The sequence below is a fragment of the Cygnus olor genome, chromosome Z (assembly GCF_009769625.2).
Source record: "Cygnus olor isolate bCygOlo1 chromosome Z, bCygOlo1.pri.v2, whole genome shotgun sequence".
Classification (NCBI taxonomy): domain Eukaryota; kingdom Metazoa; phylum Chordata; class Aves; order Anseriformes; family Anatidae; genus Cygnus; species Cygnus olor.
Genome location: NC_049198.1, coordinates 71002818 through 71024185, shown reverse-complemented (window position 1 = coordinate 71024185; position 21368 = coordinate 71002818). Strand labels below are relative to the sequence as shown.

The window sequence follows — 21368 nt, the reverse complement described above, 5'->3', positions numbered from 1 at the left end:
TTTAAAGTAGTAGACTAAAAAGCATGAAAGGCCAATATCCTGCTAGCAACACTTTCCCCTCACAGCATGAAGATAAACTGTAGCAACATCTTTTAAAGACTCATTTCTAATGGTGTGCCACATTTAGCCCCTAATTTTCCTAACATGAATGCCATGATTACCTTTAGTTTACCTTGATCTAAATTTACCTTTACCTAAAAAAGAAGAAACAGAAACAGTTTTTAGAAATTCCTCTTTGGTATATGCTTGGTATTTTTATCCATGTTGTAGAAATGCTAAATCACACTTCGATTAAATCTTGTCCTTTTCAAATACCTCAGCCTAATAAAGCATTTCCATATGCATATACAAATATTTATTAGATATATAACATAACATTGAAGTACTTATCAGAAAAGGAGGAGGCTGATTAATTGAAGAAGAATTTGACTTCCCAGGCCATTTTTTAATTAAAAAGGAAAATTTTTGAGGATTTAATCATAATGATTAACTTATGTAATGTAAAACTTTTTTTGTGATCAGTTTATTACTTTCTGACCGCTTTGAAGTTTTGCTAAAGGAGGTTCAGAACAGTTTTGAATAGTGAGAAATGTGGAAATCAGTTATAAAAAAGTGCCACAACTTAGAACTATAAATCTGTGACATTGCCACTTGTCCAACAAATACTTCATAAATTTTAACTAGTAAACATCATTCTGGAACTAGAACAAACTCAATAGGAGGACCAAATTGCATCAGATTTTAACTGAGATAAGACCATATGACGTAGGTCATCAGGAGAAGGGTACAAGAAAGAAACTGAGTCACTTTCTACCAAATTCTGTTGTAGAAGCAGCACACATTTAGGAAAAACAGATTAGAGATTTGAAGAAAAAAAGTTCAATAGTCTGACTGGATGGTTTCTGAAACTATGGGTGCCTTCTGAAGCTACACTCACTGCAAAATCTTCATTAGCTACTTAACAAAGCAGTATAAACTTCGAGTTTATAGCTTCCAGTGCTAGGTCAGCTCTGCCTCCTATGCCACGCACAGGCTTTTCCCAGTTCATGCCAGCGTGCTCCCAGCCCAGACACACTGCTCCATCCTGCTCGGGCAAACACAGAGGGGCAGAGGAGCTGCTGCAGGGCCAGCTCTCACCCCAGCTGCACAACGTGGAGTGAGCTCCCTCTGTGCCCCAGATTTTCATGCCTGATGAGAAAGGAACCCATCTTTGTGTTTTTCACTTCCCTGAGATTGCAGGGCACAATGGTGCGTGTGAATTTTCTGTCTTATTACCAGAATTCAACAAGGACGGACCTTTCGCAATACCAGCAGTCTTAGATGAGTGCGGGCTTGAAAAACTTGAAAACTATTGGACCATGAAGTGCATTAGGAAATAAATCCTAAGTCTTGGGACGCTTGGGAGACCTAAATGCCTTAAATCCTGGGCGGTACTATTGGTGACACTGAATAAACGCTTAAAGAGACCGGTACATTGGGCTCTGCAGATGCTCTCGCACCATGCTGATGAGGATGCGTTCACTCACCCCTTTGGAGAGCGAGGCCGTCCCTGCTTTCAGTGCTGAGCTCCCGTCCTTACCAGCTGAAGAGGAGGAAGGGGATGTGGCTGTCTGCACAGGTCTGGTAGCTTAAACCTCCCGGTGCTACCTGCAGCTGTTGTGGGAGGCATTGCCTTGTCTGTGGCGGTGGATGGGGTGTGCAGCTGTGTGCACGCGTGCATGCAGGTGCGCGTAACCTAACTCAGAGGTACCAGGACTAGTGTAGGGAATAAACCAAGGAAAGCAAAAAAAAATACTGAGATGGCCACTTAGCAGAGGTACTTGGCACCCTGCAAAACTGACCATATTGCTCCCACTTCTATGCCAGCACAGGAATCTCTGCATGGCATTCATAGCGCACAAATACAACGGCAGGGTAACACTCGGTCCCCCCACCCTTCTTCTGGAACATGCACGCAAACAACCATGTAGAAGGAAGCCCACTTCAGATACGCTGCACAGTTCCAAAGGTGTAGAGGAAATGAAAACGCTTGCAACCTAGCATGTGTGTTCTCAAGAAGGAATTCGTTTAATCAAGGCAAACACCTTCTAGTCTTAATCAGACTCAGTTATTTCTCCTCTAACAGTCTCACATTTTATTCTTACGTATTATATTTCATCAGAAAGGACTAGCATTTAAAAACAGCATTATCATTATACACAGAAGGCCAATGTTCTGTTAGGAAGGCTTTCCCCTCAAAGTTTAGAGTTAAACTGTGTCAGCATCTTCTCCAGCTTTATCGCTAGTGCCATGTTACCTTTGATCTTTAACTTTCCTGACATGAAGGCCATGGTTGGCTTTAGTTTACCTAAAAAGAAGATACAGCATTGTCAGGAAAAGAGTTGGAAACAGACCGTGCAGACGAAACCTCGGTATCCTACAGTAGCATCTGGTGGTTACTTTGCTACCCAGCTCGTGTAAAAGCAGCATGCATTTAGGAAAAACAGATGAGAGATGTGCGGAAAAGAAGTTCAGTAGACTGACTGGATGCTTTCTGAAACTGCGGATGCCTTCTGAAGCTACGCTCCCTGTGGAATCTCTCATAGCTACTCAACAAAGCACTATCAACTTCTGTGCTCTTTTTGTTCTCAGACATAAGAGTCCAGAGAAGCCCAAGGAACTCTATGCTACTTGCACCTGAGCCACTAGAAGCTTAATGCTCATCCAGTTCCAGGACTACAAAGAGAAGAGCCAGTCGACTACGCTACCAGCAGAATAAAGTGTTCAGAATAAAGCATTCTGGGCACGAGGCACCGCCGCCCCTCTGGTGAATGCCTTCGTTACTCACCTGTGAACATTTTCACAAAGTCGCCACTCGACATGCTCATAACTACGTCGGCCGTCACAGGAGGCTTTCCAAAGCCAGCGCTCCCGTCATTGGTTTTCAGGTCGATGTACCAAGTGCCTCCGTCATCACCTGAGCACAGCAGGGAGAACGAGCGGCAGTCGCCAGGCTGCCTTCGGCTAGGCATGGGAGCGTCTGAAAGTTTTACAGGAGCTGCTCTTTCTTACCAGATAATTCAAACTGGAAGACACCCTGCGTAGATCTCACAAATTCTTTACTGATGGCTCCCTGAATAACTCTGAATGTTTCTGCAACAGGACTCGAAGCAGATTCTGTATGACCCTTAGCTACATCTGGGCCTTCATGCTTGGATCCACTTGATTTCTTTTCCTCCTTGAATGCCTGGGAAGCGCCTACAAGAAATTAATTCTTCTGCAAAGTCTTCAAAGCCTTAAGTCCATTCATAACTTTAATCAGCATTTTACTACAGTGTAGTGAACATGCACATTTAACAATAAAGGATAGCATTTGTGACGTAAAAGTCCCATTAAGTTGAACAGCCTCTAAAATGTTGTACAAAGTTGGTTAGGTCTTAAGCATCAGAAATTAATTAGGACTGTTTTGTGAATTGCTACTAAATAACCTGGACTGCAAGGTTCAGGGAGTTAACAGCATCAGACTCTCTCAGAAAAGATGTAGAGCATATGCACAAATAATATTTTCAAGGGAAAAGGGCTCTGCCCAAACTTAGCACCCTTCCGCCATTTTCTCATCTCTCTTTCGACACTTTTATTGAAACCTATTCAGCATTCCTACTTTCTCTCTACTTCTTGATAAACTGTAATTCTGAAAAATCCACGTTGATGCTTAAAGAAGACTTCTCCATTTTATCTAAGAGCTTGTAAATTAGTCAGGTTTCACCTAAGAAGCTAGAGGTTGTTTTTTTGTATAAATCCAGCAAGATAGATCATATGACAGTCTTGCAAAGTGTGGTGTTTAGTATTTATATTTTTTATTTTATTTCCAGCAATCTTTACATGTGATCTTCAGGACAAAAAAATGATTCTTCAAAATAGGGCATTGATTATAAACCATGAAAGTTTCACAGTCCTGCAGAAGGTAATGTGCTTTCCCTGACATGAAGTACAGACACTGCTTTCACTTCCATAAATCATACATTCCAAATTAGAAAAGTTTTTATTTTTTATTTTTTTTTCCCCAAATAGCTTGAATGGAGTCCAAATTCTGGTCAGAAAAGAAGAAAACTTGAAATACAGAGGAAATTTATTATCATCAGAAATTATCAACTCCAACTAGCTGTGAAACAATAACATATGCATTGTCCTGGGCAACAGTTTTGAGCTGAGGAATTCCAAACAATTGGATTTATTGGCAATTAGTATAAATGTTTAATTACTGATTTTATCATTGATTAATGAAAACAAACACTTAGAAAAAAACACCTCAGCTCCCCTTTGCACACCCCTCCTCCACCCTCCCCAGTCTCCAATACCATCACTGCACATACAAGCATTCCCTTTGGTGATGTGACAAGTGGTGCAGGAGTCGGTGCATTGCTACTTAATTGTTCCCAAGTGTGTTTCCCCAAGAGCTGCAGTCCCTTTACAATTGTATCTCCTCCTCTGCCTCCTCTCTGTCACTGTCTGCTTGAGAACTCTGCTCCAGCCCTGCTTACCAGGTTAATTTGCTCCTCCCTGGAGAAGAAATTCCAGTACATCACATGTTGAGTGCCTTCACACCCAGTATTTCCTTAAGGAAATCTTCTGTGTATGGGTTTCTGTTATGAAATTTGAGTTTGAGCCAAATGTGGGAATTGCTCCTAGTAGCAATGTACACAGAAAATTTCTCATCCTTCGCTGCTGTGTGTCCAATTCAATTTTTCTTTAACATTCCAGTCAAATAACAGTGTATTTAAGAGGAATATTTTAGACATAATGATTCTTCTTCTAAAAATTCTCCTCCTACTAAGTTGAAGTAACAGCACTGTTCATTTGGGTGCACACTTGTCGGCAGTGAAAAAAGAGAGGAAATGATACCATACATGATATGGAACTGGTGTATCAGAAATCTATACCCCTGGTGTGCTGGCTGACACTGGATGTGTGTCTTTTACTTCAGATGCCTCACTTTTCATCTGAAAAGTCAGAAGTTTGTGCCTATTTCTACATTGACCTTCAGACATACTAGAATATAAAATAAAAATAAATGGACTTAAGTGACAGTGTAATGCTGAAACCAATTCAAATAAACGGGGCAGGGCTAGGGAAACAGGAAGGGCAGAAGCAAGTTGATTGCAACTGTGGCTGGAGGAAACACAAGAGCTGGTAACTGATCTGAAAGATCTCCTCAGTGCCCAGCTGAAATGTCTGTGTGAGAGCATTCCAGCCACCTCCTTCTGAATGGCCACGTTTTCACAGAAACATTAAGGTTGGAAAAGCCCTCCAAGATCATCTGGTCCGACCATCCCCCTACCACCAATGTCACCCACTAAAGCATGTCCCTAAGCACCACGTCCAACCTTTCCTTGAACACCCCCAGGGACAGTGACTCCACCACCTCCCTGGGCAACCCGTCCCAATGCCTGACTGCTCTTTCTGGGAAAAAATTTCCCCAAATTTCTCCCTTTCTTCCCGCTTTTCCTCAGGTGACCAAAGGGTGCGTGCCGTGAAATGGGGTAACAGCAGAGCGGGGCGTTAACCACGGCAGCACACCAAACCACCCAAACCCTTCCCCGTTTCCTTCCCGTTCCTCTTCCCAGCTCGGGGTCGGCTGCCACCCCCGGCCCCAGCCACCCCCGGTATCCTCACAGCCCCCCATACCGCTGCCACCCCTGTGCCCCCCCGGCCGCCCCTAACGCCGGGTCCCTTCACACCGCCGTCCCGCCCCGCCACCGCCTCCCGGCCGCGGCGGCTGCGCCGTGAGGGGGCGGCCCCGGGCGGCCCGTCCCCGCTCCGCCATGCTGCCCAACACAGGGTAAGGCGTCCGGCCTCCCTCCTTCCTTCTCCACGGGGCTGGGGACGGGGCAGAGCCGCGGGAGGGACCTTGGGGGGGGCCGGGGTTTGGGGCCGGGGGGCGTCCCGGCGGTCGTTGTGCTGCGCGGGGACGTGCTGCAAGGAGAGCAGCTGCTGGGGGCTTTGGTCCGAGCTGTGCGGTGTCCCTGCGGGTTTGTGTGGTTTAAAGTAGTTTGGGTACAAAAAGTACGCCGAGCCGTGCCCACCCAGTCCGGCGATCACATTGTCTTTCATTAAAGAATCTTAATTCAGAGGAATTTTGTTGCCTTTTGGAGAGACAGCGCTGCTAATGGACGGGAACATAAGTTGGCCTTAATTTTGTGAGCAGGATTGTTCGCTGAATTCCTAACGGGGCTAGGCAAGTTGTAAAAAGTGTCCTGGTGTAGCCTGCTGGTTTCTGTAGTAGTTCGAGCCCGGTGTGAGATCAGTTCATCTTCATGTTTTTCATTTCCCTGAGGCTGCAGAGCCCGGAGGTGGGTTTGACATTTTTTGTCTTACTGCCAGAGTCCAGCAGGGATGGAAGCAATAAAGGAGCAGCCTTCACAATACAGGCAATTTTAAGCAAGCACAGGTATTAAAAACTTGTAAACAATTGGACCATGAAGTGCATTAGGAAATAAATCCAAAGTCTTGCGAGTGTCTCAGCATGCTTAGGAGAGTTAAACGCTTTACAGTCTGGGTAGTTCTCTTGGTGAGGCTGAACGAGCACTTAAACAGGTTGACCCAGCTGGCTTTGCAGATGCTGTCACACCGAGCTGAAGGTGATAAATTAAATGAGTAAAAATAAAACCGAGAAGGAAGCAAGATTATTATTTTTTTTAAACACAAAAGCGTGAGAGTATCAACTCAGCTCAACGTTTCAGGGAGGAAATTCATTTCTGAAAAAGAATTTTTCCTGTTAGTAAGGCTTTGCATGTTTTGGTAAACACTATTTCTATGTGCTTCTGAAAGAAATGGAAGCTCCTCGAGGAGCTTCATTTGAAGGACTGAAGGACCTCTAGAGAGTGAATGTGGTCAGCGGTGGTTGTAAGCCTGGGGAGAAGACTTTGTGTAGGCTGGAGAAGCAGCTGTGCAGAAAAGTGGCAAGGAAAAAAAAAAAGACTCAAGCCAGTGAAAATATAACTAGAATGAATAGAATGTTTCCCGACATTTTAAACAGAGTAATAATCTGGGCAAAGGAATTGAATCTGTGTGAATTCCTTCAGTTACAGAACAATTCAGGTTGGAAGGGACTTTGAGAGGTCTGCAGCTCACAACATCTTGCCCAAAACCAGGCCAGCTGTGAGGTCAGTCTGGATTGCTCTGTTTTACATCCACCTGGGTCTAAAGAACCTCCAAGGCTGGAGACGGCTCAGCCCGTCTTGGCCCCAGCTCTGCGACCTGACCTTCCCCATGGAGGGGACTGCCTGAACCTCTCCAGTGTGAACCTTTCTTCTCTTAGTTTGAAGGAACGCATTGTCTGTAATCCTCCTGTAGTGTGCCACAGTGTATGTGCTTGGCTGTCTACTTGACCACCTCATAGTGAGCAGCTGCTGTTAGGTTCCCCCAAAGATGTGCGTTCCTCAGGCTGAACTGGCCCAGGTCCCTGAGCCTCTCCTCACAGGGCAGGTGCTCCAGCCCTTAAACATTTCTGTCTCCCTCTGCTGAACTTCCATTTTGAACTTGCCTTGTATTAAGGGGCCCAAAATTGGTCACAGGGTCCATGTGTAGTCTTAGAATTGCCAACCAGAGGGGCATGTTCCCTTCCTTCAGTCTGCTGGTTATGGTGTTCCTGCATCCTTTCCCTGACAGGGCATGCTACTGACGTATGCTCAGCTTGCTCTCTGCCAAGTGTCCCCATCCCTTTTCAGCTGTGCACCTCCCTGTCCACTCAGTCCCCAGCCTGTGTCATTGCAGGGACCCTTTCTTCCCAGTTGCAAGGCTGTCCATTTGTCGTTGCTGAATTTCATGAGGCTTCTGTTACATTCATCCGGCCTGTCAAGGTCCCTCTGGATGGCAGCCTAGCCTTCAAGCACATCAGCCAGTTGTCATCCCTGCCAAGTGCACTTTGTCATCTCCTCCATGCTGGCGATAAAGGTGTTGAACAGGACTGGTGCTGGAGGAGATCTGACCTAATGCTGTCCTCCAGGCAGAGTATGACTTACCCAAACCACCACCCTCTGGGCTTGACCAACTAACTGTTAACCCTCAGGTTGTGCACCCATTAGGGCCATAATGTCTTTATTTTTGAGAAATGGCATTGAAAGCCTTGCTAAAGTACATGATGTCTGCTGCTCTTGCTGTGGCTACAAATCCCCTCATTTTATCACAGAAGGCAATCAGGTGAGCCAGGCATCTTTCACCCTTGGAAAACCCGTGCTGACAGTCCCAGTCATCTTCTTAAAGTGCTGCCAGAGAAGTTGGTCCACAGTTTTCCCAAGAACCAGGACAAGTGTGATGAGCCAGTGGTTTGGTGAATTGTTCTTTCGGGCGTTCACGTTTGCTTTCCTCTAGTAGTCACGGAGCACCACTGATCTCTCTGGCGTTTCGTATGTGATAGAGAGGGGCCTTGCAAAGGTGTCAGCTTTCTTGGTACAGCATGGTCCATGGACGTGTATGGCTTATGTCCTCTTAGGTAGCTTCCAGCTTGACTTCTGTTTGCTGCCAGTTGTTCTCCTCCTATGGAACAAGGTCTGGGACACCTTGCTGATGAAGACCAGGGCAAATGCGGCATAAGGTACCTCAGGCACTGCCAGTACCTGCTCGCAATAAGTCACCCCAACTATTCAGCAACAGGCCTGCTTTTTCCATGTTCAGCCTCTTACTGCCCTTGTAACAGCAGATGATCTAGTTGCCTTTGACATCTTTTGCGAGCCTTAGCTGCAGGTGGACTTTGATTTTCCACTACCTGATTCCTCCTTTGTAGCCTGTCCTTGCCTGCACCCCTGTATGACATCTTTGTATGTGTTAGCTCAGTCGTGAGCGCCCTGCGTCGCTCTGTCAGTCTGCTGATACATCCACTTGCCTTCCTGAGCGCCGGAATGGCCAACTCCTTGGACGGTCCACGCACATGGAGGGGCCTCGAGCCCTGCCAGCCTTCCTGACCTGCTCGGTCCTTCAGAGCTGCCTCTCGCAGGACCCCATTTCACAAAATCACAGCGTGCTTGGGGCTGGCAGGCGCCTCTGGAGGTCACCCGGTCCAGCCCTCCTGCTCAAGCAGAACCGTGTCCATTTACCTGTTCCCTTACTGAGATGGGGTCTGCACACCTCATATTGGTTTGGGGAAGGTAGGAGCCAAAATGTGGCCTTGTTTTTCTGAGTTTAACACCCTGATTATGAATTACAGAGGTGATCTTTCCTCATTGTGCATGTGACTCAACTCTAGGCAGCATTTTTTTGCGATTCACTGTATTTTGAGATTTTTCTTCCCATGCCTCTCTAGAACCCAATTCTGCAGAAGGCAGCTGCTTGAATTGGTATCTGCAGGGCTTCACTGACTTGTGGGACTCTGCTGTTGACTAAGATTGCTTAGGGTTGCTTAGGGTAACTAAGTTGCAGGGGAAGATTTCCTCCCCCTTCCTGCCTTGTTTCAGTTTTCAGTCTTCTGAGAGCAAATACCCTCCTCGAGGTTGCTTTAGAGAGGGATGTTCTCAGACCGGAGGGAGAAAACTGAGACCTGGAGGAACAGTAATTAAACCAAGTGTAGCCCAGACTGAATATAAAACCACATCACATTCATGATGTGAGTGAATGGTGACGCTGCTGTAGCACGTGGTTTATATTCATTCTTTAACTGGGGTTCAAAATTTGGACCTCTTGTCATTTTTCACTCAGTTATGAAAAGCAGCACAAGTTTTCTGCAGAACACCACGGTCCACATTCCTTCATTTGGAAAACCTGTGGTCTAAGAGACTTTATTGTCAAGTATGTCCTAAGTTAGAGTTGAATTTTTAGCTCTTAAAATTCAGTGACATTATGTATGTAAGAAAAATATCTTCTGGCACTCCAAAATCTGTTAGTTTCTCCGGGGGTTTTGATTGGACTGATTTTGGGGTGATCTATTAGGTTAAATGTAGTTACTGGGAAACTGTTGAGTTTAGTGTAAAAACTTTAAGAGAAAAAATGACTTTCTGAAAATCAGATTTCTGGCACTTGTCTTTGGCATCCTGCATTGGTATTGTGATTCTGGTCCTGAACTTTATACCATGCTGAGACACCAATTCTTTGCGTTTAGAGGGCTGTGAGAAGTGAGTTACAGAGAGCTGCACAGGAGTGTCACGTCATTAGAAACTGGCATTTCGATTTACAACTGACTCCTTTTTTGGTTTTGGAGAACTTAAGCAGCTCTGTTGTAAACAGTGCTGGATCATTGTACAAAAAGGTCACTGGGTGACCTGTGTAACCTTCCTGCTTTGCTGCGTTTATGAACTTGGAACATCATCTCGTCTTCAGTGGCGGTGTAGGACTGTACTTTGCTGTAGTTCTGTCCATCTCTTCTGTATTTTGGGTCCGTTTTTGTAGTAAAATGTTGAAGGCAGTTGGCTGGCTGGAAGACTGTGCTGGTTGTTTTTGTCCTTGAAGAGTGCTAAAAAGTCAGTGATTTACAGGTTTTGCTTTGTTCCCCCTCTTATTTACCCTCCTTGCCTGTTTATCTTTAGGAAACTAGCAGGATGCACTCTCTTCATCACGGGCGCAAGCCGAGGCATTGGCAAAGCCATTGCCTTGAAAGCTGCCAGGGATGGTGCAAACATTGTGGTGGCTGCCAAGACAGCAGAGCCCCATCCTAAACTTCCAGGGACTATCTACACTGCTGCAGCAGAGAGTAAGTTGTAACAAATGAGGGTGGGCTTCAGGTGCTGGGCTGCGTGCGTGTCCTACCTTAATTTTTGTAAGTGAGTGGAAAAACTGCTTAGACTCCCTTAGCGCCAGTTCAGCTTTAAAACAATACGCTTAACTGGTTCTCTTGCCTCCCAGGAGTTCTGTGAGGTATCAAAATATAACAGTGATGAAGACATATGTATGTAGATGTGAAAATGCTGTGTTAATTTAGACGTCTAGTTGTGCCATACACAATTTCAGTGTTAGGCTTCGGTTCTGGCCTTCCTGCTCTTTATGCAACATGTGAAAGGGTCACAATTTGAGAGTCTTGTTTTTGATGTGTTCATTGGAGAAGAGATTCTCAGCAGACTATTTGTTCAATCTGAGAGACAATTTTTAAATGTTTTATTTTCTAATTACGCAGTTGAAGCGGCTGGAGGAAAGGCTTTGCCATGCATCGTTAACGTGAGGGAAGAACAGCAAATTATTAATGCTGTGGAGAAAGCTGTGAAGACTTTTGGAGGTATGTTGAGATGTGTGGGAAAGGTTAACAGGCAGATTGTTCAAACAACAACAGAAAAGAACAGCCTGCCTTACTCCTGCTTTTTGTCCCTAACTGCTAACATGAAATGGCTTATTTTAAAACCAGGGATTGATATTTTGGTGAACAATGCAAGCGCCATCTCTTTGACTGGCACTTTGGAAACAGAGACAAAGAAGGTCAATCTCATGATGGATGTCAACGTACGAGGAACCTACCTCACGTAAGTGCTGAGAAAGGAGAGTGAAGAAATTTTAACGAAATGTTTGATGTTACCTCAGTTTACCTGAGATACTTTCTGCAGCTGAATCTGGTTATCAGACATTATGTTCCTTTAAGTTCTGTTGCTAAAGATCAGTGAAGGAATTGTCATTAGAGTAGTTTAAAAACACACATGATCAGCCTGCTGAATCAGAGAGAGACATGCACAGCATGTCAATAGCAGGTAGAGAGAAAAACGGAAAGAAAGTAATAATTCTGGCTGCGGGGTGGTGAGTTTGTACTTCCACCCTGTGTTGTCTGCTTCTGAAAGCTGAACTGTAAGCAGCTCTGTGCTCATAAAGGAAAATTGTTCTTGCAGCATGGCATTGCACAAAATGCTCTGTGGATGTCCCTTGTTATGTCTCTGAATGGGCTGCACTGTGTTGCTGGTAGCAAGTGCCATTTACACCTTCAGCCCCCAACAGCAACAGTCACTTTCTAGATGGTAACATCTAGCTTTCCAAATTAATGAAGAATTCTTTAAAATGTCTTTTGTTTGGTGCCTTAAGAAGATAAAAAAGCAGATTCTGTGTTGCTGAGAGTGAAAACATATGTGAAAGATTAATGCCTCTCAAGGGAAGTTACAAATGGTCTTTGTCATTGCTTTAAAGCAATCAATTGTGAAGACCTAGTAAAGCATTTCAGCCTTTTCTTCCCCTTGCTTTGTGTGTTCCTTCAGTTAGTAATTTGTAGAGTTCTGTCGTCAATTTACTGTTGAGAAGGTTATCGTAGCTAAAAAAAATGGCACAGGTATTTTGTCTGTGGAGGAGGTAGGGAGGATTTCCCATTCAGAGGTGTACCTGTTGAACTATATATACCTTGGTTCCTGTGCACTAAGAAACAGGTATCTGTTACTGAACCTCACACACTGTCACTGGAAAGAGTTGAAACCCCAGCTTATTTTAGCAGGTGATAAAAGACAGTGTCAACTTTAATGATTTTACAGTTGAAGGTGTTTCCTCTGTGGCTGACAGTATGCATGCGTCCTGATGAAATGTGTGAATAGGGGGTAGGTGGTGTAGTCCACAGCACTGCTGTTCTCCCTAACAAGCTTGATAAAAATTCTCCAGCAGAGGTCACGTGCAAACATGTACCCTAGATGTAGAAGTGAAGTCAAATGATGGTTTCTAATAAGGTGAAAGTTATGCTTTTACAGATGCACTTACATTCTAAGCTGAATGAAGTAGGTGACTCTTCTGGTCACCAGAGAATAGGCTTTGAGTTTTGCTTGGAATTGTCACAATAGCTTTTCACTATGCAGTATTACTTCTGTGATGTGGTTTTGAAGAAGAAATAGATGTGTGATCAGAAGAGAATATATTTAGGACTAAATGATGCTCTGCACCGGTGATTTGGCTTGTTACCTTATTGTGGTTTGTTGCCCCTATCAGAACTGTTACCAGCGGACGATGGCTTCTGAGCATCTGGAAAATCTGCTTTAGTAGGTGCTGCTAGGACAGAATATTTCTGTTGTTCCATTTATCAGATAAATATTTGATACAAGGGCAGGGTTTCAGCTTAGTGTTGGATCTTCAAGAAAGTGAAAATAGCGGTGTGCCATTTTTTATTGTGAGGATAAGTGTTCTGTAAAGTAAGAGGTGACTGACTTGTCTGGTTTCTGTCTTCCAGGTCCAAAACATGCCTTCCATACTTGCGGAAGAGTAAGAACCCCCATATCCTGAACCTCAGCCCACCTATGAATATGAATCCCATGTGGTTCAAAAATCATTGTGGTGAGTGGCATTCAGGGGCTTTGTTGTTATTTTTGAGAACGACATAAATAACTGGTGAAATGTGCAGGAATGCCAGCCCAGAACGCCAGATCTTGTGTTCTTAGCATTCAGTACAGACTGCCTGTAATGGTTCCCCAGAGTCTTTTGCACCTCACATTAAAAAAAAAAAAAAAAAGTGGTTTGCGGGAAAACAGACTGCAGTTTCATGGTCTAATATGTCCTTTTATTTTCAAGAATGTTCTACAGTTAAGAGACTGCTTTTTCGTAGGAATTCTTAAGATAACACAGTGTTTTCTTTTACACAAAGAATTAGAAAAGCAAAATCTGTTTTCTTACAGTTTCAGCTTCATGTTTGATTTGATAGAAATAAAGCTCAAGGCTGTAGTTTTATTTGGAAACTATTTTGAGGTGCGAAAGAGACCTCATTTCTGTGTTTAGGTTAGAACATATGTTGTTCATTTTAAGCTTGTTGAACAGCTTTCAATTTTAGATGCTTGTCCTGTAAATCTCCCCCAGCAAGTCCAAGTTCTTTTCCCCTAAAAGTTTCCCTTCTCAAAATAGAAAAGAAGGATTTAGAATGTCCTTTTTTCTTCCTCTTCATTTTTTTTTTTTCCCTACACTAAAATGCTAGTTTGGTCATAAGCAGCTACTGTGTTGCAGAAAAAAATGAGCTGCTCTCAGTGCGTGTATAAAAATACAATATAAACACCATAAAGTTGAGCTTCGGTCATTGTTTTCATTTGCCAAAAGATGCTTAGCTCATCTTTTAGCTCATTTAGTTGTAGTGAAGAGATGGCAGGCTACAGTTTGTATCTGCCAAGGTACGGGGGAGGAAGGGAGCGATTTTTGCTCTGGGAAGATTCTGCTTTGTGTCCAAAGACTTAATTTTCCATACAAAGAAATAACTTTAATTTTGAGGGACAGAAAATTCAAGTTCTGTTGATAGACCGTACATTTTGATCCTACTAAATACAGGATGTTTATATATTTCTTGTTGTAGCTTATACCATTTCTAAATACGGAATGTCCATGTGCGTCTTGGGAATGGCAGAAGAATTTAGAGGAGAAGTTGCTGTCAATGCTTTATGGCCTAAAACAGGTGATTTTTTATGATAATAAAATAATTTTTGTGTTTTGTCTTATACAACTTGGTTTATTTAGCTTTAAATGCACTTTAAATTTCTTCTGGAACTGATTCAGGACACCAAGCAATTCTTTTGCATATTCTTTGTTCAGCCTGCATGGATGTTGGTTTTCATTCCTAGCTCTCACTAGACCATTGCCACTTTGATCCTAACTTGTTTTCAGCCTGATTGCAACCCATTCAGCCCTTCCAATTGGCCTGACTGCGCTCCTTTTCATATTCCCAGAGTTCTGGTTTGGACAGAATCACAAAAGTACTAGCATGCTTTCATTTGCATTACTATTTAGAATTCCCTGCTGGTTAGGTTGCCAGGAAGTAGGTGGACCTGGCAATAGACATATCTTTGTAGAGATAATTTAAAAAAAAATCCTCATTCTAGAGGTTTTGGCACAGTGGGCCAGCAAATAGTTGTTCACAAAACCGTCTTCTTGCAAGTCACAGGACATTAGAGCTTTAACGTAGAAAAACAGCTTGGTGTTCCTAGACTGTATCAGCTCCAGTTTGTTGTCTGTGGATCAGCGAGGATCAGGGCTGTGTTTCAGGATTTAGTCCGCTGTTGGACAAAGAGGCCTGTCCCTTCATCCCAAATACATCTATATGCGGAAATGATATGGATGTCATTAAAATAAGAGGGAGGGTAATCTTGCCCTTTTGATGGTGTGGTCCTAGTCATCACCTTATGATACGTTACAACAGCAAAGCTTATTCCCTTAACGTGGAATTAAGCAGTGAGAGAGGCAGAGAGAGGCTTAAATGCTCTGGGCGGTACTCAGTTGAACACTTACATTGGTATAACTGTCAGATCAGGTCGTTTTTCGCTGGTCTGGATACTTGCATTGTAAATTCTCCCAGCACATTAATATCTTATAAACTCTGCTTGTGCTGAGTTTTACTCACAGAAATATTTTATTTAGGGATTACTTCCTGAATGGTAGTTACATCAATACCAAACCTGCATGAATATCATGCTAGGTTCTCTTGTGTGAAAAGTATTTAAATTTTAATGTAAAATTCTGCACGGTATATCCTGACACTTTTCTGTTCAGTCATGTATTTAAATTCTTTTAATGAATGTGCTCAGTTATTCACGGTTGGATGAGCAAAGAGAACATGTTAGTTGCCTATAGTAAGTGTTCAGTTTATCTATAGATGCTAAATCCTCGTGTCATTGAATTACTTACCCATTAGGCAGAATAAGATGATGTAGTCAATCTTAACATCTTTTTTTTTTTCTTTTTAATCTGGTATTTGTAATTGTTTTGATCTTTTGTTTTTAACATTTTGGCTAAAAATGAAAATTCTCGTTTACAAGCAGTTCTTAGGTAGATATATGGCCGAGGAACATTGTGTTTTCTGTTTTTTTACCCTGTCCGTGAGGTTTGGGAGTGTTGGGTGCAATGCAAGGAGTTGTAAGTTCTGGAGTTTGGTGATAGTATCTTTGTATTCCCTGGCAAAACTCATACCTGCTGGGTTATCCGGATGAAATTCTGGGAGTGTTCCCATCCTACCAGTGTCTGTAGCAGAAAGAACAGCTTTGCGTTTGGCACCAATGTCATCTTCCTTAATCGTAACATAAGGAGGAGAAAGTGCTGATACTGTTGAATTTTAGTGAGCAGGTCTTTAAGGCATGCTGTGTATTTTGAGGAGGATAAGCTGTTCATCTTTGCTATACTGAAGGCAAATGCACACATAACTTCATGGTCTGGATTGCCTTCTTGACAGTGAAGTGAAAGATTGCCTTTCAGGTTTCGAGTCTCTGTTTTATTTGTTAATTCTGAAGGAGTTAGAAATACGCACTCGTTTCCACATGCTTGCTTCTGGAGTAGTCCAAGGAAACCTCACAAAAGTTTCAACAGAGATTTCACAGAATAGGGCAATGCAATTTGCTTCTTAAAGCCTCCCACCCACTAAACCTCATGCCCATCCCTCCTGGCTTGCAGCTAAAATGCCACTGCTGGATGGGTTTTATATCTCCTCAGAATCCTGTTATTTTATTTTTAATAAGTGGACACGATATTTTATCTAATATTTTGTGGTTTTTGGTCACTGACTGATTAAGCATAGAAGATTGTTTATGAGAGTTAAGGACGATGAAGGAATTCATCCAAAGTACCTCATTCAGACAGAGAGATTTGGCATGACTTATTTTCACCAGCAGCACTTTGTATGAAATATGCAAGCATAGTATGAGGCAGTAGATGTTCAAAACCTTTCTGCATCAATCTGTGCTCATAGGCTTATATTTAGAAGGATAACATTTGGCACAAATAAGAAGGTGGGAGGTGCATGGGCCAGGAAAAGTGAGGAGGTTAATGAATCCTCAGAGTATTGAAGTATACTTGCGTCAAAAGGACCTAATAAACATCATCAGTGTATCTGATGGAAATAACCTCTGAACTGTTGGTAGTTATTAAAAAAAATAAAATAAAATAAAAATTAAATCTTGCAGGATAGGTCACATTTTAGAGGACTGAAGGAAATGCCTGAAGAAGATGTATTTCCTGTCTTTAGAAAGGATAAAAAGACCTAGATGTATGTACAGCGTAACTATTTGCCACTTATCTATAGGTGACTATTTGTAGCATTTCACTTGATTTGAAAAAAGAAGCTGAGGATGATCAAATGTAAATGAAATCCGAAGGCTAGCGCTCCCCACAGAAGAGTACAATAAGCCTCAGAAGTGAGTGGACAAGGCCATCCACCTCTTACACTTTACCAGAACACACTTTGACAGGACCTCCGGGGCCAGCGTTGAACACTGTTGTTCTTTCACACGGCTCCCACTTGGGAATGATCTTTCTCACATTGGTGTGTACAGTGCCTATTCTTTCCTTTTAAGTGATGTTTCAATCATTTCTGCATCAAAGCTGCTGTTACTTTGTGTGGAATGGAAACATCTGAAGGAGAACGAAAATAATTTAAAATCAGGTTTATCCTTCCGCCTCCAGGATCTGTCATCCCCAAGTGGGGGAGATGATTTGAAATCTGTCCTGGAACGTAGAAAAGAGCAGGGCAGAGTGTTGAGTCTTGAAGAGAAGCTGCAAAGAAGACATGAGGCAGAACTGTGTAAGGGAAGACTAATAACATGGCAAATGCCAGAAGCTACAACTGAGCAGTCTCTTTGTGGAAGAGGATGAAAGCAAAATGAGGTACATACCTCAACCTGGAAGAGCAGAAGTCCATGTGGGGGGCATTGATAGAAGGGTTGAGAGACATGATGAATGTCATAAGGAGTCCTTCTCATTCTTCTTCTTTTTCTTCCTTTAATAGCTTCCTATTTTTACTGCTGCTTGTAGAGAATTATTTGTCCGTTGGTAGTATTTCCTAGTTTCATCTTTGTAAGATTTCCTTTCATGTGAAAGGAAAATAGTTCATGCACTTGCCATGAAGATGGGAATTTCATGTCGTCAGTGTTAAACCGTTATTTTCTTATCCTCCAAACTTTCCAGCTATACACACAGCTGCTATGGATATGTTGGGAGGATCTGGAATAGAGAAACAGTGCAGAAAAACGGACATCCTTGCAGATGCTGCATATTGCATTTTAACAAAACCGAAAAGTTTCACCGGAAACTTCATTATTGATGAAGTTCTGCTGAGAGAAGAAGGAGTTAAGGATTTTGATGTCTATGCAATTGCACCAGGTAAAAGAGATCTTTAAAATGAGAGATAAGCTGAGGAAGGAAGGAAGGCCATATGAGGAATATGTATATTCTTTTGTGTCTAGGGCCTCTTACGTGAGTCTGTAAAAAGTCACGTGGCTCAACTTTCATAACTTGCCTTCCTGGAAAGCACATACTAGTTCACCAAGGCTCAAATCATACATGTCTATTAAAGTAAAGAAATCCATTGACAAAAATAAAATGCACCTGCCCTATAGGTGCATATATAACCATTTACCAAATAGTGAGATAATGTATCATCTTCAAAGGTTTCTCATTGCATCTGTAAGAGGCCTCTAGGTCTGATTTTAAATGAACCAGAACCCAAACATGTTATTTCATGATATGTCTTTCCTTCAGATTGCAGGTTTTTTTACATACAAACTGTGGTATAGTTTCAATCAGAGTGGATTCCTGTTTGTGCTGTTCACCTTCACTTGGACTTACTGTTATTTTTTAACTCCCCTTCAGGTCACCCCCTGATGCCTGACTTCTTCTTGGATGCTGAAATTGACGTGACAGCCATGAAACCAGAAAGCCATGGTAGGGAAAGCTCCTCATGTACAAGTTGATAATTCCAAGTGATAACGAATGCCTCCTCTATTTCAGATTACTTTCTTTTCTCCCAAGCATTTGTGCTACAAGCTGTTTGGCAAAACCTCTTTTGTATTTGGGATGTATGATTTATGGACTGTCACACTCTGTAACCTTTACGGTTTATAACTATTGCTTTATTTTGAAGAATTCTCTCTTAGCCATCTGAATTGTGTAGTATGAAGGTCACAGGTAAATATTGCTGGAAAAAAGTCAATAGCAAACAATACATTTTGCAGGGATGTTATATCCGTCTTGCTAAATTTGTAAGAAAGGAATTGATGTAGAGCCTCCATTGCTTCTTAGATGAAATTCCCACAGTCATGTGTGATGTGAATGTCCATGAGGTGAAACAGAGAAATCTTTGTCATAACAGCATCAGTTTTGCTTTTTCAGAATTGTAGTCTGTCAGGTTGGTGGGCAAGTAAGAATACTGAGTAGTTTTCATGGTGGTGCCAAAACAGGTAGAGAGAAGGGAAGAAGGATGCTAAGTTTGAGCAGAGTTCCTTTCCCATGAAAAAAACAATTTGTGCATATGCTCCAGGACTTTTTTGCCAGAGATAGAAGCTGTGAACTCCCTGGACTGTGAAACCCAGGTCATTTAGTAGCAATTCACAAAACAGTCCTAATTATGTTCTGATACTTAAGATACCTAACCAACTTTCTGCAACAAATTTGAGGGTATTCAACATGATAAGCCTTGTAAATTGCAAATGCTTTTCTTAATTTTTAAATGTGCATATTCACTGCAGTATGGTAAAATGCTGGTTAAATTAGTGAATTGACCAATAGCTGAGAAGCTTTTGCAGAAGAATTACTGAAAATATTTGTGTTATTAGAAATATACATAACATGCATAAGCATTTCAGCGTGAAAGTTCTGTTACTAAAGACACTGATGGTTTTTTGTTTGTGCTGTCAGGAGTATATTGAGTGCATAGAAAACTGTGCTGGATAAACATTACGAATGAATTGTGAACAGTCAGAATTAAATTGTTGCTGTGGTTTCATTTTTACTTTTCTTTTGACATAGTAAGAAGTTAAATATTTATTACAGAATTACCCTTAGTGCTGTATAGCAGTTTCAGTTGCTAGGTGCTGAAAACTTCATTTATCAGTATTGAAGATATTGTTATTTCAGTGGTATTTTCCCAACTGAGAAGCGTAAGTCCTAGAAAACCGCCTATGGTCAACAGTGTTGCATATAAGCTTTTCAGAGTTCTCTCCCTATGTTAAGACATACTGTTTTAGAGTTTCGTGCATCATTTAGCAAGAAATAATCTATTTCCTGTAGGTGCTTCCCAGGCATTCACGGAGGAAAAGAAATCAAGTGGATCCAAGCATGAAGGCCCAGATGGAGCTAAGGGTCATACAGAATCTGCTTCGAGTCCTGTTGCAGAAACATTCAGAGTTATTCAGGGAGCCATCAGTAAAGAATTTGTGAGATCTACGCAGGGTGTCTTCCAGTTTGAATTATCTGGTAAGAAAGAGCAGCTCCTGTAAAACTTTCAGACGCTCCCATGCCTAGCCGAAGGCAGCCTGGCGACTGCCGCTCGTTCTCCCTGCTGTGCTCAGGTGATGACGGAGGCACTTGGTACATCGACCTGAAAACCAATGACGGGAGCGCTGGCTTTGGAAAGCCTCCTGTGACGGCCGACGTAGTTATGAGCATGTCGAGTGGCGACTTTGTGAAAATGTTCACAGGTGAGTAACGAAGGCATTCACCAGAGGGGCGGCGGTGCCTCGTGCCCAGAATGCTTTATTCTGAACACTTTATTCTGCTGGTAGCGTAGTCGACTGGCTCTTCTCTTTGTAGTCCTGGAACTGGATGAGCATTAAGCTTCTAGTGGCTCAGGTGCAAGTAGCATAGAGTTCCTTGGGCTTCTCTGGACTCTTATGTCTGAGAACAAAAAGAGCACAGAAGTTGATAGTGCTTTGTTGAGTAGCTATGAGAGATTCCACAGGGAGCGTAGCTTCAGAAGGCATCCGCAGTTTCAGAAAGCATCCAGTCAGTCTACTGAACTTCTTTTCCGCACATCTCTCATCTGTTTTTCCTAAATGCATGCTGCTTTTACACGAGCTGGGTAGCAAAGTAACCACCAGATGCTACTGTAGGATACCGAGGTTTCGTCTGCACGGTCTGTTTCCAACTCTTTTCCTGACAATGCTGTATCTTCTTTTTAGGTAAACTAAAGCCAACCATGGCCTTCATGTCAGGAAAGTTAAAGATCAAAGGTAACATGGCACTAGCGATAAAGCTGGAGAAGATGCTGACACAGTTTAACTCTAAACTTTGAGGGGAAAGCCTTCCTAACAGAACATTGGCCTTCTGTGTATAATGATAATGCTGTTTTTAAATGCTAGTCCTTTCTGATGAAATATAATACGTAAGAATAAAATGTGAGACTGTTAGAGGAGAAATAACTGAGTCTGATTAAGACTAGAAGGTGTTTGCCTTGATTAAACGAATTCCTTCTTGAGAACACACATGCTAGGTTGCAAGCGTTTTCATTTCCTCTACACCTTTGGAACTGTGCAGCGTATCTGAAGTGGGCTTCCTTCTACATGGTTGTTTGCGTGCATGTCCCAGAAGAAGGGTGGGGGGACCGAGTGTTACCCTGCCGTTGTATTTGTGCGCTATGAATGCCATGCAGAGATTCCTGTGCTGGCATAGAAGTGGGAGCAATATGGTCAGTTTTGCAGGGTGCCAAGTACCTCTGCTAAGTGGCCATCTCAGTATTTTTTTTTGCTTTCCTTGGTTTATTCCCTACACTAGTCCTG

At 42.6% G+C, this 21368-nt stretch overlaps 1 protein-coding gene and 1 long non-coding RNA gene across 3 annotated transcripts; one reads left to right on the top strand and one right to left on the bottom strand.

The window, feature by feature from the left end:
* Positions 1 to 2044: 2044 nt before the first annotated feature.
* On the bottom strand, positions 2045 to 3248 carry LOC121061906. The gene is made up of 3 exons (XR_005815325.1): positions 3052 to 3248; positions 2828 to 2956; positions 2045 to 2347 (listed from the first exon to the last, which is right to left on the bottom strand). It is a non-coding gene; the product is annotated as an uncharacterized LOC121061906 (long non-coding RNA).
* A 2335-nt stretch (positions 3249 to 5583) lies between these two features.
* Positions 5584 to 21074, top strand: HSDL2 (hydroxysteroid dehydrogenase like 2). 2 transcript variants are annotated; one of them, XM_040541360.1, is made up of 11 exons: positions 5584 to 5818; positions 10494 to 10657; positions 11078 to 11176; positions 11303 to 11417; positions 13085 to 13188; positions 14189 to 14287; positions 17782 to 17976; positions 18466 to 18537; positions 19882 to 20067; positions 20163 to 20291; positions 20772 to 21074. In XM_040541360.1, exons 1-11 carry the CDS (start codon positions 5802 to 5804, stop codon positions 20882 to 20884), a joined length of 1293 nt encoding a protein of 430 aa, XP_040397294.1. In that variant the 5' UTR covers positions 5584 to 5801; the 3' UTR covers positions 20885 to 21074. The 2 variants fall into 2 exon arrangements, with proteins under 2 accessions (XP_040397294.1, XP_040397293.1); XM_040541359.1 differs by having other exon boundaries at positions 5685 to 5818; positions 11078 to 11417.
* The last annotated feature ends 294 nt before the right edge of the window (positions 21075 to 21368 follow it).

What these genes read in the sequence shown, in the direction of transcription:
- HSDL2 (XM_040541359.1), top strand. An exon ending in GTGGTTCAAAAATCATTGTG is followed by an intron (nt 13,189 to 14,188) that starts GTGAGTGGCATT and finishes TTCTTGTTGTAG; the next exon opens with CTTATACCATTTCTAAATAC. An exon ending in CATGAAACCAGAAAGCCATG is followed by an intron (nt 18,538 to 19,881) that starts GTAGGGAAAGCT and finishes TATTTCCTGTAG; the next exon opens with GTGCTTCCCAGGCATTCACG.